Source organism: Bos indicus, chromosome 2, assembly GCF_029378745.1.
Source record: "Bos indicus isolate NIAB-ARS_2022 breed Sahiwal x Tharparkar chromosome 2, NIAB-ARS_B.indTharparkar_mat_pri_1.0, whole genome shotgun sequence".
In the NCBI taxonomy this organism is placed as follows: domain Eukaryota; kingdom Metazoa; phylum Chordata; class Mammalia; order Artiodactyla; family Bovidae; genus Bos; species Bos indicus.
Genome location: NC_091761.1, coordinates 84,689,671 through 84,704,683, shown reverse-complemented (window position 1 = coordinate 84,704,683; position 15,013 = coordinate 84,689,671). Strand labels below are relative to the sequence as shown.

Here is a 15,013-nt window from a genome sequence, read left to right as displayed (position 1 = left end):
AAGGCCAAGATCCTGTTCTCTATGTCTTGGAATGAAGATAGAGAACATACTTTGTGTATTAATTATGGGTCCTCAATAAACACCATCTCTTGTGTTTGAATCTTATTCACAAGTGTAAAAATGAAAAATCCAGTCTATTTTCAAATGAATACACAAACTCAAACTCATTATTTAAGTGACACAATAGAAATTATGTTGTCCAAAGGTGGTGGGAAAACAGGTATATAACCGCAGGTTTCACAAAAGCTGCAAACAGCCAGCGTTTTGTCCCAAGGATTATCCACAGGAGAAAGGGGACAGATGCTTTCTTTGGGATGTGAACTGGACCTCAGATGGAATGAGCCAAAGGGAGAAATCAGCTTATTCATTGAGGAAACAAAGCGTTTACCCGTATCTTTGGCTAAAGTATGCATTTTGTTTCTTGTCTTTCCCCAGTTTATTTGAAGAAGAGATAATGTCATATGTGCCTCCACATGCCTTACTCCATCCCAGCTATTGTCAGTCCCCACGTGGCTCCCCTGTGTCCTCTCCCCAGAACTCACCAGGTGAGTCCACCTGCTGTGTGCAGTGAATTCTCTAAGGAATGAGCCCTGAAGTCAAATGTTCTGTCCTCCTAAAGGACAGTAAGGGAACACTTTGGGTACATCTGTAGTGTTAGCACAGGTTTCTGTGGCACTTCCTGTCTCTTAAAATGGCTTGTTTCCATGGGGAAACATTTTGACAGGAAGATAATGACATTCCAAAATAGGAGGATAAATATTAACAGTATGAAATACACTGATACAGAATTTACTTTTCATTATGTCATGTGGTGTCTACTATGTCTTAGAAAATATTAAAGCACAAAATACTATGTTAGCTTTTTGGATTTAAAAAATTCTAGTTAGGAGATTGATTCAGCGAATAATAAAAAGAAATCTCCAGTTTCAGAGATAATTTTTTCCCTTCAGTAGTCACTAATTGCATTAGATAGGAAGACCAGAGATTCAGGGACAGGTAGAACATGTTGATAAATGAAATAAACTAAAAATTTTAAGTTTAAATTCTTTTTGAAAGAGGTGTGATGTAAACAAAAGAATGAATGAATGAACGAATAAAAAGTAGGTAATGCAGCTTAGTAAATGAGTATTTTTTTAAGGAAAGTAGTCATGATGTTGACGAAACATCAGCTATCTTTATCCTTATTATAAGCTATATGTTGTTCACACCATAGCAGCTATCAGAATTTAAAACTATTTTAATGGAAATCCAAACTCTGTGTCACTAAAAGTTGCTTTGTGTTCTTTGACATATAACTTTTGTTTTCATATACTGGTATCATAATGAAGCTACAGACTAACTGAATACCACAAACAGGAAAAGGTCTATTAATTTGTTCATGTAACAGAGATTTAATGAGCATCCAGCTATGATCCAAGCACTGAATTAGACCCTGGTGCTACAAAGATGAATAGTACCGTCTCTGCCTTTGAAAATTCATGGTGGGGCAGTGAGTCAACAAGTGACGGAAAGCTCTGTGGCTAGTCCTGTAATGAAGAGATGTATTGGGAACACAGATGTGGGAATGACTCTTCTTTCAGGGTGTGGGGGTGGGGAGTTTAGGGAAAGGTGACTACAGCAGGTGTGAAGGGAAGCCTTGAAGAATGATGAGTAGGGTTTTACCAGGTGGTCCAGAAGAACGAGGACATTGTGAGTGAAGAAGTAGCAGGGCTAAACCACAGACGGATAAGGCAGTTTAGGACAAATTAATACATTCAAGTGAAGGCAAGTTCTCAGAGCTCAGGTTGGGAAAAGAGGCTAGAGTTGGTTGGTTACTAAAGCCTCACTTGGTACTCCATGTAGAGCCACTGAAAATTTACAAACAGAAGAGTAGAACTTGCTTTACAAAGTTCAGTTTGGTGGCCATGTGCAGAATGTATTAGAATATGAGAGACTAGAGTTAGAGAAACCATCTGGGAAGCTGTTGCATTAATTCAGGAGACACGATAAAGGGATGGACTATAGGGCTTCCCAGGTAGCACTAGGTTCTTTACCAGAACCTGCCTATGAATGCAGGAGATGTAAGAGAAGTGGGTTTGATCCCTAGGTCAGGAAGATCCCCTGGAGGAGGGCATGGCAACCCACTCCAGTATCCTTTCCCCTGGAGAATCCCGTGGACAGAGGAGCCTGATGGACTACAGTCCATAGGATTGCAAAGAGTTGGACATGACTGAAGCGACTTAGCATGCAATGGTGATGGAGAAGAGGAAGTTAATTCAATGACTATATTGGATCTACGTAGATTCTAGAACTTTGAGTCTAGGCGGGGATGAGTGAAGGCAGATTCTGAGGTCCTCACCACATGGACTGCCTGGCAGGTGGTAATGCCATTTAGCAAGAAAGGGGAAAGGTTAAACTGAAGAGGGGAGGGGATTAAAGGAAACTGATTTGGGACATGTTTTATTGAGGAATCTTTGGACCACCCAACTGGAGATGCCCAGAGACAGCTGGAGAAATAGTCTTGAAGCTCAGGAGAGGTTAGCAGTTAGGAACACAGGTTTGCTGGTGGCCCACAGGGTAGATTAGAGGCACTAGGGAGGACAGGTCAGTGGAAAACAAGAGAAAATAAAGGATGATGACATGAGCAGCTCCAGTATTCAAGAAGGTGTTGAGGATGCAAGTGAGAGAGTCAGTGGATTTTGGAAGAGAATTAGGAACATCTTTTCAGGGAAGCCAGGTTTCGAGGAGGAAGGACCGGCTCCCAGGGCCAGGTGCTCAGAGGAGTCAAGAAGGATGAGGCCTGAGAAGAGTCTATTAGATTTGAAGATCATGAAGTTTTATATGACATTTCCCAGAGCAGTTGCCATGAACTAATAGGTCATAAACTGGAATGTTACCAGTTACAGGATGATAGGAGATGTGAAGTAGAAAAAGGGTGTAAAAAATACTCTTTTCATGAAACATGGAAGTGAAAATAAAGCAAAATAAGGCAATGCTTAGAAGGAGAAGAATTAAGGAAAGGATTTTAGGATGTGGAAGTGTTTGTGTATGTGTTAAGGTCAGATCGTGTGGGTGGGAGGAAAGTGGTTTGTTGAATGGGGTGAAGAAGCAGCATTCAGCAAGCACAGGCCTGTGGGAAGGCAGGACACTGGAGACAAAAGCACAGGCCAACTTTAGAACAAAGTAGGGACCCTGTTTTGATGATACAGGATGGGAAAAAAGTATATGACTCTAGGGGGTAGTTAAAGGAGTAGAAGAAAGATTAATGGAATTCATTACTGGCCTTGGTCATTTACCAACTGTGTGTGACTTTGGGCAATTTACTGTCTTTCCTGAATTTGAATTTCTTTTTCTTTAATATGGAAATAATAACAATCACCTCCCATAGTTATCTGGAGAAGAACACCTTGCCTGGTACCTAGAACATGACAAGCATCCAATAAATGTTAGTTTATCCCTTTTTCTTTCTTTCTGGAAATTGAGAAGTATAATTTGTCAGTATTTGAACCACTAATAATGGTCTGTATGAATCTACTTAGTCCTGATTTACTGAACTAGCTGCCTAGAGTTTTAATCATTCTGACTGGTCTTAATCTTAGCTGGAACCTATAGGGGTTTAAATGGGTTGTCCCTTGACTTCATGCTTTATGGTTAAATTAATGAAGCTCTTTGGAGTACTGCTCATTCCAGTCAAAGCTCTCCTTTCCAGACCTTTACTGTGGCCCCATCCTCCCAGAGAAAAAGGTAGATCTCCAGATTCTGTCCCTTCTGGGCCTACAAAGGCATATTCTCTCAATGACGAGTTTGACATTCTTGAGACTCTATGAACATTCTAAATAGTGACTAAGTTTCTTCTTTTTATGTAGCATCACAAATGTACATGAGTAATTCATGGTGGCAATAAATGCATTCTGGAAGCAGATTGAGAGTTATATGACTTCCAAAGATATCTAAATTGCTTGCAGTGTTTGTGGCGGTTTTAATTTTCAGGAAGAATCATCTCCATATTTTTGGCCTACTCTATTTCAGTGGGCTTTATTTGATCTTGAAGTTGGGATGTACTGCCTGATATCAACGGAAGTAACTATAACTAATTCCACATGATACAAAGGCAGGACTAGCCTCATTTACCCTGTGGAAGAATCTCTGTTTCTTTGAGTAAAATAGCCTCTTCTTCTACCAATACTCCTGAAGTTCTTATGAAAACATTTCAAATGGATTTTTGAAAGTTGTCTTATACTCTTTCTTATGACTAGAATTTCATCTCTTTTAGTGGTGTGAGAAATAATATTGTGAAAATTATGACAGTCATAAATTTTAATGATCTTTCGGAATGCCTAGGAACCTGCTAAACTTTCCACACTTTTCCTCATTCCAAGCACATTTGCATGTCTTTTCAAGTGCAGGGGAGAGAAGGGCTTTGGAAATTTTGACTCACTGCTTTTTGCAGCTGTTATAGTCCTCACCTAAAGTTGTCAAAATTTTGGAATGTGAAGGTTTGTTTTTCTAGGTCCATTATAGTGCCAGTCCTGACCTTAGTTATGCCAGAAGGAAAAGACCTTTCCACTTACCGTATGGTTTATTATTCCAAATATAGGACCCAGAAGTTTATTTCAGGACTTTTTGTAGCTACACATTTCTAGGAATTTAAATGCAAGAACACCTCATTTATCTGATATTGCTGGAGATGAGCTCCCTTATGTGAATTTTCCACGTGACCAAAGCTATAATGTTGAACATCAGAGAATTTGTTTAACCTATCGTTTGCTGAGACTTTTTAATCAATACATTATATTTCTCCCTGCTTCCCTATCCTCAGTGCCTTGAGGCTGTTTCATATTTGAGGGCATCTTCAGACAGAGCTGTTATTACTTGACTGGAACTGGAACCTCTGGAAGCCAGTAGAGAACCAGGTCATGCTCAAGGGAAGTAACCAGACCAAAGAGCACTGAAGAGCCATGTGGGTCTCTCCTGAAGACTGTCTTGAGGGCAGTTATTTCTCCCAACACACAGTGCAACTCCTTAAGGACCCTCTTTTCCCCTTTCCCTCCAAAGTCTCATCATCCCAGCTTTTGATTGTCTTGTCAGCTCTTTTCACGAATATCCATCCTTCTCTTCCCTTCTCTCCCCCTCCTCCCTCCCTTTCTCCCTGACTTCATCTTTTCCTGTTTCTCTCTGTCTCTCTCTCCCCCTTCTCCCTCCTTCCCTCTTGCCTTCCTCCCACCTTTCCTTCGCCCTCTCCCTTCCCTCCTTTCCCTCACAGTCTCTGAAGTAGCTTTATACTTGTTTTTAGAAAAGTAGTTTTATCCTTGCTTTTGTTTTAGTATCCTAGCTTTCTACTTGGAGAAGGAAATGGCAACCCACTCCAGTGTTCTTGCCTGGAGAATCCCAGGGATGGGGGAGCCTGGTGGGCTGCCATCTATGGGTCGCACAGAGTCGGGGACACGACTGAAGCGACGTAGCAGCAGCGCAGCAGCTTTCTACTTGTTTTAGCTGTATATTTCTGGGGCTCTTTGCTCAGCCCCACAAAGATGATCTAGGAACCAAACAATACAAATGAAGGAAGCTCTTCATTAGTGGGTGGGGATGGGGGGGGCGGGTAAGATTCCAAAGACTGAAGGAGAACCAAATACTACTGTCTCTGTCACAATATGCAGGTGTTTTTATTTTTGTGTTTCTGTTGTTACTCTTCCTTGTTTCCCACTCTTGGTGTTCTCAGAGGATGCCGGTCCCTGGCATGCCCTCCAGCCTTGCTTTTTTAATAAACTGCTTTTAATTTGCCAACATTTGAAAAATCAGATATCAGATTGTTAAAAAAAAAACAAATGGTATGTAAGTAGAATCATCAACAAGGTCAAAACAGTGACATGAGGGCCTTTCATTACTCTTAGAGAATAAAGTAAAAATGCTAGGACTTCCTTGCTTGTGCTCTGTACCAGCTACTTTTGAGTTTTTTGTTGATTCCATTGTTGATCTATGTTCCAGAAGATAGAGTTTTCCAGAAATTATTTTAGTGCTTGATAGTTTATTCTCATTCATTAACAGGGAATTATATAAAAGAAAATCATAGCATTTATTGTTTATAGAAAGTGAACAGAAAAGAAATGCTCTTCTGAGGCATCCCAGTTCAGAGCCTGGAACCTTGCTGAACTGGGCTGAGCTTCACCCTTCCACCACAGACCAAGAGTCAGTCATCAGAGCATTCTGGGTTCTGGGTGTCACACCCAGCATCAAAGAAGACCCAGACTTCTTAGCAGTTTGATGCCAAGATTTTTCTTAGTATTACCTAGAAAAGAAATCCTCTGTCTGGTAGAATTCTTTAAGTTTGTATAGGATTGTGCAGTTTTGTAAGAGTCTGTGGAAGTAATGTTAACAGCATTATATGGGAGTGCTTTAGAACTGCTTAGCAGTGTTTTTTTTTTCAAGTCTTACATCTGTTACTGAATTTTTTCCTGCAAATAATTAACATAATACTGACTCTTCATAAAATCAGCCTTTTATTTGATCACTTCTTGTATGCAGTGTTGACTTTTTGTATCTGACTTCCTTTTTTAAGACCATGAAGACTATGACATGACTCTCTCTAAGTGAATCATATCCTAGAACTTCACTTGCAGTTATGATTCTTATTCAGTTGTGTGAGCTCACTCTCCAAGATTTTTTTTTCTTTATTTCCAAAGAGGAAGTAATATTGTTTCTGCCATGGATTTTCTTGGCAGTTGCACCTGACTTGCATTAAGAATTTGACAAGGGCCAGCAGCATAATTTACTGTAATTTTTAAACCATGATGTAATGTGTAAATGATTTTTTTCATAATAGAACTATTAGCAAAAGAATATTTGCATTTAACAGTTTCTGTCTCCAGAGTTTCCGTAATTGAATTCCTTTACCTAGAGCTTAAATGGAGTTAGAGCTAATTTTTATTAAGTGTCTGTGTTGATATTGATGGAATGCATTATGGCATTTCCCACATCCTTTTAAGCATCTCAAATTATATGGCAGTAGAATATGTGCTGTTTTTAAAAAGTAATCAGCTCTTAAAGAATTGTGTTTCTTTTGTGTCTGGAAAGATTTTCAGTCTTTTGTTCCTCTTTTTCCTCTTCCCTATCAATGTCTGTGCTCTTGAAAGCTGATTCATCATGGCTGCTTTCTGAGCTGTCTGGGTTTTCTAGTCTGCAGTTACTTAGACTGCAGCCACTATAGCTTTATTCTGCCACTCTGACTGGACTTGTGCTGCAGGGCTCTGTCCCTCAGCTATCCAAGAGAGGAGACTAGAGTTCATGCAGATCGTGTTCCTTCATGTTGCAGACGATGTATTACAAACCCATAGGAAGCACCCCCACTTTGTCCCTGGATGGTGCCCAGGGATTTCATTGGTTAGTTTTGACCTTCTTGTGGGAAATAATGATTCTCAGCCTTGGCTGCATGTTGGAATCATCTGGAGACCTGCATGACACACGTATGTCTATGTCTTATCCCCACCGATTCTCATGTAGTATGTCCTGGTTGTGGCCTGAACACTGGGTTTTTTAAAAAGCATCCTCGGTGATTCTGATATACCTTCAAGATTGAGAACTACTGCCTAGGAGCCTTCTGTATCCCAGGCCTTTTAAGGTCAAGTTTATTTGTTTCCTTTATGGCATAGGTTTTTGGGTAAGATTCATAATTATGCCAACAGAACTCTGCACATATTACTAATCAATAGATGATTTTATTAAATTCCATTCCCCAAATCTCACTGCATTTCCCCATGTGTTTGGTATTCACCTCTATGCAGATAATCGCAGCAACATTTACATGGGGCTGCTGATGTAGCAGGCACTGCATGAAGTGAGGTACCACACAGACACTGACTCATTTACTCCCCAAGTGTGGCCTGGATCTCACACTGAAACTCCAGTACTCTATTTTCAAGTGCTGATAGGGTATATCCACCTGAACAGCTGTCATCTCCAGCTTAGTATGTATAAAGCCTCACATGCCCCCCGTCCTCCAGCATCAGTCAGAAGGGGCTCAGATCCTAAATCTGCCATTCACTGGCATATGCCTTCAGCTTCCTTAGTTACAAAGTGGTGGTGACGGTAGTATTAACAATGACTGCTTCTTAGACTTGTGAGAATTTCCCAAGATCCGCTTTGTGAAGTGAATGGTCCCTATTGCATAGCAGACACAACAAATGGCAACTCCTGTTACTGTTTAAAAGGTTTTATATTACCACGTGAGCTTCCTATTTCTCTTCCTTACTTATCTATGGTTACCAGTTCTTATTTCACATTGTAAAAGCCCCACTGAGTCACCACAGTCCAGGCTAGTCCTCATCCCCTCAGGCTTCTGTTTCGGCAACTACTCCTAACTGAATCTCCTCCCTCGTCTTTCCTCCTTCCCGTCCTTAATCTACTCAACACACTTTGAAAATCATTTCTGAAAGAAAGCATCGCTCGTTTGTTATTTCCTTGCTCAAGAACCTATAAAGGATTCCCCCTGCTTGCTGCATCATGCTCAGACTTCTTGGCTAGGTTTTTAAAAAAAGTCTTCTCATAATTTTGTATCAAACTTCTGACCGATGTAATATTCTACTTTCCAGCATTCCCCATCTGCTCTAGGTTAGTGGGGTCTCCACACTGTCTTCTGAACATGCAGGCAATGCTTATTCCAGCTCTTGTTGCCCTGCCTCAGTATAGACTATGGGTTCTCCCATGTTTATAAAGCCTGGTTCCAATAACATTTTGATCTCTGTTTATCCTCACTTACTATTACTTTTCTGTAACACTGGTCTCAAACGCATTGTCACTGAAAGGCTGGGGCACAGTGGGGAGCACAGGCTTTACCTCACGGGGTGACTGTCCTCCTAGGGAAATGCAAGCCAGTTGTTACAGAAGTCCCTAGATAATTTTCAGGAGAAATCAGATTTTTTTTTTAACTTAAAATCTAAATTTTAAATGTTGACAGTTAATTTAAAAACATTACATGGCAAACAGAATAGATCATTAGGGCCAGGTACAGCTCAGCCATACCCAAGCTATAGTTTTATTTTTTGTTTTTACTTTTTATTAATATTTTAAAAAATAAATAGTATTATTTTTTTAGTTTTATAGTTTTATTTTTTAGTTTTAGTTTTATAGGGCTGGGCTATAGTTTTATTCCTTCTGCTTTATAGGAGTTTGTATACCATCTAGTTTAGGACTTAACCATTCTCTAGTTGTTTGATATGTACTATTTCTGTCTTCCCAACCAAGATATCCACTCCAGCAACCTGACCTTGTTCATTTTGAGCATCTGTTGCTGAACAGTATTAGCAAAAAATAATCATCACTTAGTTGATTCATGCATAAGGATATATGTAAGGAGCTTACATGGTGTGTAATGTAAGACACATCACAAGTTTTGTTTTCTTGTGTCTTTTATTGTGTTGTGAAATTTAGCGGAAATACCCCATATTTTTGTCATGGTGGCTGATTCCCATATTCATCATCAATTTTGTATCCCAGCTTGTCAGTTAGTCACAGTGTAACAGAGAATCAGATTTTTTTATGGAAAGGGGAACAAACAATGTTGCTTTTATATTTATTAATTATGCTTGCTGTGGAATGACATGTAAAACATCTTTAGATAATCTGTAGGTAATCACAGTACTTGGCACATATTAAGAACACAACAAATCATAGTATTATTTACACAACCAGGAGACGTGGGCTTTCTGCAGTTATGGCTGAATTTTGTTTCAGATCAGTATTATTCTACCCTGTAGTATGAAATGTATGTAATTGTGTGTCTACAGTATTTCTTAGTTACATTATAGTACATATCAAAAATAAGTTTTTGAAGGTTTTTCGTCAAGTATGGAAACTCACTGTTCTTGCTTTGTGTACCACGTACTTTCACATCGTAACTTCCTGTCTAACTGCCACGATACCATCTCACCATTAGACATGAGTAACTCTGTTTGACTCATATTAGTTTGGGCTGAAAAGAGAAATGTACTTGAGTAACACATAGGCACCATTAATTCTATTACAGAATTGCTATTCTCAACCAAAAGGCCCCAGGGAAGGCATCTAAGACATTTTAAGATCCTGGATAAGCCCTGTGATGTCCTTCGACTTGGAGAGGTGAAAGTGCAGGAACCCGAAAGTGTAGCCTCCTTTTACTTGTTAACTGTGGTCTCAACCCCATGGTAATATTTTTTTCATGGTGATGTGATGAAATCAAATCCACTCCCTTGTCTCTTTGTGGTTTGTTGTAGGTACTCAGCGTGCCAATGCCCGCGCTCCAGCCCCTTACAAGCGAGACTTTGAAGCCAAACTAAGGAACTTTTACAGGAAGTTAGAGACTAAAGGATATGGACAAGGCCCAGGGAAATTAAAGTAAGTCAAAATGATACAAACCCCAGGATTGGTAGATGGTAATAGGATGCGATGCTTTGGGGATTATAGGAAATAGAGTGTGGTTTGGGATAACCAGAATTTGTTTAGTTGACATAATTATTTTGATGTGTATAAATCACAGTATCACCTAAAACATAGTTGTTGAATTAAGCACAATTAAACTTAAGGTTTTAAAGCAGACAGGAAAGTGACAATCATGTTTCATGTAAAAATATAAGCAAAATTAAAAGCTGATTTATTTTGTTCTCTTGAAAAGTACCTCTTTGTTGACTGTTCACATATTCACTAGATATAAGGCTGTCACAGAGTCCTGTGTTGCACATCACTGCCTGGCTGATTGGAGTATAGTACCACCACTGCTTAGCTCTGTTTCCTTCCGTGAAATATGCTTCATTTGTCCAACAGAATATGGCATGAATGTTGTTTCTGCCTGTCTTTATCTACCTCCCTTTAAATGGGGAGATTGAAAGATTGTCAAGTTGTTTGGCCCAGAATAATGTGAATATCCCACTTACCCATACTCCCTTCAGCCCCACCCCCACCCCATCTCATGTCTCCACTAAAGATCACTATGCCACTTGAGAGAGGACAGAAGAGGGGGTCTGACTGTGGCACCACCATGACCTGGGCGTGCCGGAAAAAATGCCCAGCCCAACAGCTGCACAGCTCACTGCCCTCCTGCAGGGCTTGCTCCACTGAACTTGCGGGTTCCCCTTTCATCGCCTTCAAAAAACATCATACACACTGAGGAAACCAGAAGGGAAAGAGACACGTGTACCCCAATGTTCATCGCAGCACTGTTTATAATAGCCAGGACATGGAAGCAACCTAGATGTCTATCAGCAGATGAATGGATAAGAAAGCTGTGGTACATATACACAATGGAGTATTACTCAGCCGTTAAAAAGAATACATTTGAATCAGTTCTAATGAGGTGGATGAAACTGGAGCCTATTATACAGAGTGAAGTAAGCCAGAAGGAAAAACACCAATACAGTATACTAACGCATATATATGGAATTTAGAAAGATGGTAACAATAACCCTGTGTACAAGACAGCAAAAGAGACAGTGATGTATAGAACAGTCTTATGGACTCTGTGGGAGAGGAAGAGGGTGGGAAGATTTGGGAGAATGACATTGAAACATGTAAAATATCATGTAAGAAACGAGTTGCCAGTCCAGGTTCGATGCATGACACTGGATGCTTGGGGCTAGGGCACTGGGACGACCCAGAGGGATGGTATGGGGAGGGAGGAGGGTTCAGGATGGGGAACACATGTATACCTGTGGCGGATTCATTTTGATATTTGGCAAAACTAATACAATTATGTAAAGTTTAAAAATAAAATTTAAAAAAAAAATCAACCTGCTCCAAACACTGTACGTCTCTGAGCTTCACTTAATGAAAATCTTGCTGATCGAACTTTCATGCCTCTGGCTTCCCTATCATCTCCCTTTCCATTACTATTTGCATTAAGGGCAAATTGACGCCTGTTTAAAGATGACTTAAATTGCCATTGTCATAAGTAGATTAATCAACTGCAAGTATCATTCATTTTTATCTGTCACCTAGAGAGTTTCAAGGTTCACCTAATTTTAAAGTTAGAAAAGTTTACGTAAACTCCTCTTCTTTAAAGGACACTAAGAATTCATCTTTCTTGGTCTCACTGTTATCTTTCTAGCTACTTAAGAGTTGAATTCCTGGTCTAGGTGCATTCATTACATAGAATGCTTAAAACATGACCTCCTAGGTTTAATCTTCCTTTCATAAACAAAAGTTTTGTAAGTGTGTGTGTTGTTTTTTAATCATTTTCCTCCCAGGATAAATGAATTTGACCACCAGAAGAACTTTTGCATTGTTTCTACAGGTCTTAGGTAGGGTGCTCTATTTACCAATGATTCTCTGATGTAACTTTTGTTAATGCTATTAAGAGTTAAAGACAGACATGTGCTTTATTGCAGACAGCGATGATAGTAAGTCATCCCGCTTTTCACCTAGTTGTGGTAAATGGAAATTAAATAGCAAGTGCTCAGTTCTGGAAAGATAAGGATTAGGAAATCATCTGTATTTTTTCAAATTGTCTCTTTACGGACAGGTTAATTATCAGAAGAGATCACTTGCTTGAAGATGCTTTTAATCAAATTATGGGCTACTCCAGAAAAGACCTGCAGAGAAATAAGCTGTACGTCACATTCGTCGGAGAGGAAGGGTGAGTAGCACAGAGAAGTGGCCTTTGAAGCGTGGGCTGTGGCCGCAGGCGGATGTTTCCCCACAACGTCCCCTGTGGTTGCCTAAAACAGGAAATCCTTCTGGCAGAAAATGCTGTTCTCATACACAAACCTCTCAGCTATTTTTTTAAAGCTTCCCCTGGTTTTTAAATCATTTGACATAAAGATTCTTTGGTAAAAGCTCATAACTATAGATCATTTTTGAGAGCAGAATCATAGTTTCATTTCTTCTCTCTTTAACTCTTTCTCTGAAAAGGAAAATTTGCTTTTGAAAAAATTGAAGTATAGTTGATTTATAGTGTTGTATTAGTCTCTGCTGTAGAGCAAAGTGATTCAGTTATATATATGTACATTCTTTTTAAAATTGTTTTCCGTTATGGTGTATCCCAGGATACTGAATATAGTGCCTTGTGCTATACAGTAGGATCTTGTTGTTTATCCATTCTATATAATGGTTTGCATCTGCTAATCCCAAAGTCCACTCCACCCCCCCAACCCCTCCCCTTGGAAACCACGAATCTGTTTTGTGTGTCTGTGAGTCGATTCTGTTTTGTAGACAAGCTCATTTGTGTCATCTTTTAGATTCCACATGTAAGTGGTATCGTATGGTATTTGTTTTTCTCTTTCTGACTCACTTCACTTAGGATGATCATCTCTAAGTCTGTCCATGTTGCTACAAATGGCATAATTCTTTTTATGGCTAAGTAGTATTCCATTGTATATATGTGCCACGTCTTTCCCCATTCATCTGTTGATGGACATTTGGTTGTTTCCATGTCTTGGCTATTGTGAATAGTGCTGCTGTGAACATAGGGAGCGTGTATCTTTTCAAATTAGAGTTTCGTCTGGTTAGATGCCCAGAAGTGGGATTGCTGGATCATATGATAACTCTAGTTTTGGTTCTTTTGAGGAACCCGCATACTATTTTCCATGGTGGCTTCACCATTTTACATTCCCACCAACAACATAAGAAGGTTCAAGACATGGACTTTGAGAGAAAAAGCAAGAAATTGCATTTTAACATCTATAATCTTGTTATGTGCACTGGAATGCAAAGTAAATCATACTTCACCTGTCAAAAAAGTTCGGTTTTAGAATCATGAGTTAGAAACCAGTGTTTGCTAGAGGGGAGGGGATGAGAGGATGGGGGAATGGGTGAAATAGACAAAGGGTATTAAGAAGTGCAGACTTGCAGTTTTAAAATAAATAAGTCACAGGATGTAATATATAGCAAGGAATATTGTCAGTAACAATATTGTCAGTAATAGCTTTCCATGCTGACGAGATGGTAACTAGACTCATGGTGGTCTGGTGGTTATCATACAGTGTATAAAAATGTGGAATCACTATGTTGTACATCTGACACTGATACTGTATGTCAACTATACTTCGATTAAAAAGAAAGAGAGACAAAAAGAAAAAGAGGGGAAAAAAAATCCTCCTATTCTACCTGGACACTTCCCCAGCAGTAACTTTTAGGCCTTAGTTCTTATTTTTCTGTCCCCACTTTTTCTCTTTCTTTGGCACACCTACCAAAATAACTACCTACCATAAAGAGAGTCCAGCCTTCTATGACTCTTCCATGAGTGTGCTCGTGGAGATGAAGTTAGGAAATGAATGCAATGAAGACTCCTACACAGTGTTTATTCCATTCAAATAGGCATACTGGTGGTTTTCTGACTCTTCAGAGGATGGCAGCTCTCATCTCTCCTAGAGTCATTCCTCTTTCCTTATTTCAGGTTTAAGTTTGGAGTCTTAGCACCTTCTTTGTAAACATCACTAGAGTGAATTTTAAAAATATCACATGATTGCTGGAATTCCAGTTGTCTTCTCTTTAACTGCTTAACTCCTATTGATTTGGATCATTCTAAGGCTACACGCTCAGTCTTGCCCAGGAATAAAGTAGATTATGGAATCTTAATAATATTCAACAAATTCAGCCATGTGGTGTTTGGTTGATGAAATGGAGCTGTCAAAGTATAAAATAATTTTCATGTGCTAGTTGAACTAGATAATAGCAAAATTAAAATTCAAAATTAGGCCTCTTGTCTTCCATATAGGATTCTTAGACCAATATTGGGATTTAGGCAAAACTCCTGAACTCTGGGCTTCTTTGGTGGCTCAGACGGTACAGAATCTGCCTGTAAGGTGGGAGACCCTGGTTCAATCCCTGGGTTGGGAAGATCCCCTGGAGAAGGTAATGACAACCCACTCCAGTATTCTTGCCTGGAGAATTCCATGGACAGAGGGGTCTGAATTGCTACAGTCCATGGGATTGCAGAGCAGGACACGACTAAGCTACTAACATTTTCACTTCACTTCTTGAACTCTAATCTATCTGAATTTTTTCCTACCCATGGGCCTTTTCACTATTTCAGCTAGTAACTGATAATTTATCTTGCTAAATGTAGTGTCTC

At 39.5% G+C, this 15,013-nt stretch overlaps 1 protein-coding gene across 3 annotated transcripts in view; it reads left to right on the top strand.

Moving 5' to 3' along the window:
- The window catches only part of HECW2 (HECT, C2 and WW domain containing E3 ubiquitin protein ligase 2), a 449,303-nt gene that overhangs the window by 389,090 nt on the left and 45,200 nt on the right, over nucleotides 1–15,013 (top strand). For all 3 annotated transcript variants that reach the window (XM_070769675.1, XM_070769668.1, XM_070769682.1), the window contains 3 exons: nucleotides 436–545; nucleotides 10,224–10,344; nucleotides 12,464–12,577. In XM_070769675.1, coding sequence (XP_070625776.1) covers nucleotides 436–545; nucleotides 10,224–10,344; nucleotides 12,464–12,577 — 345 coding nt within the window. The remainder of the gene's footprint in view (nucleotides 1–435; nucleotides 546–10,223; nucleotides 10,345–12,463; nucleotides 12,578–15,013) is intronic.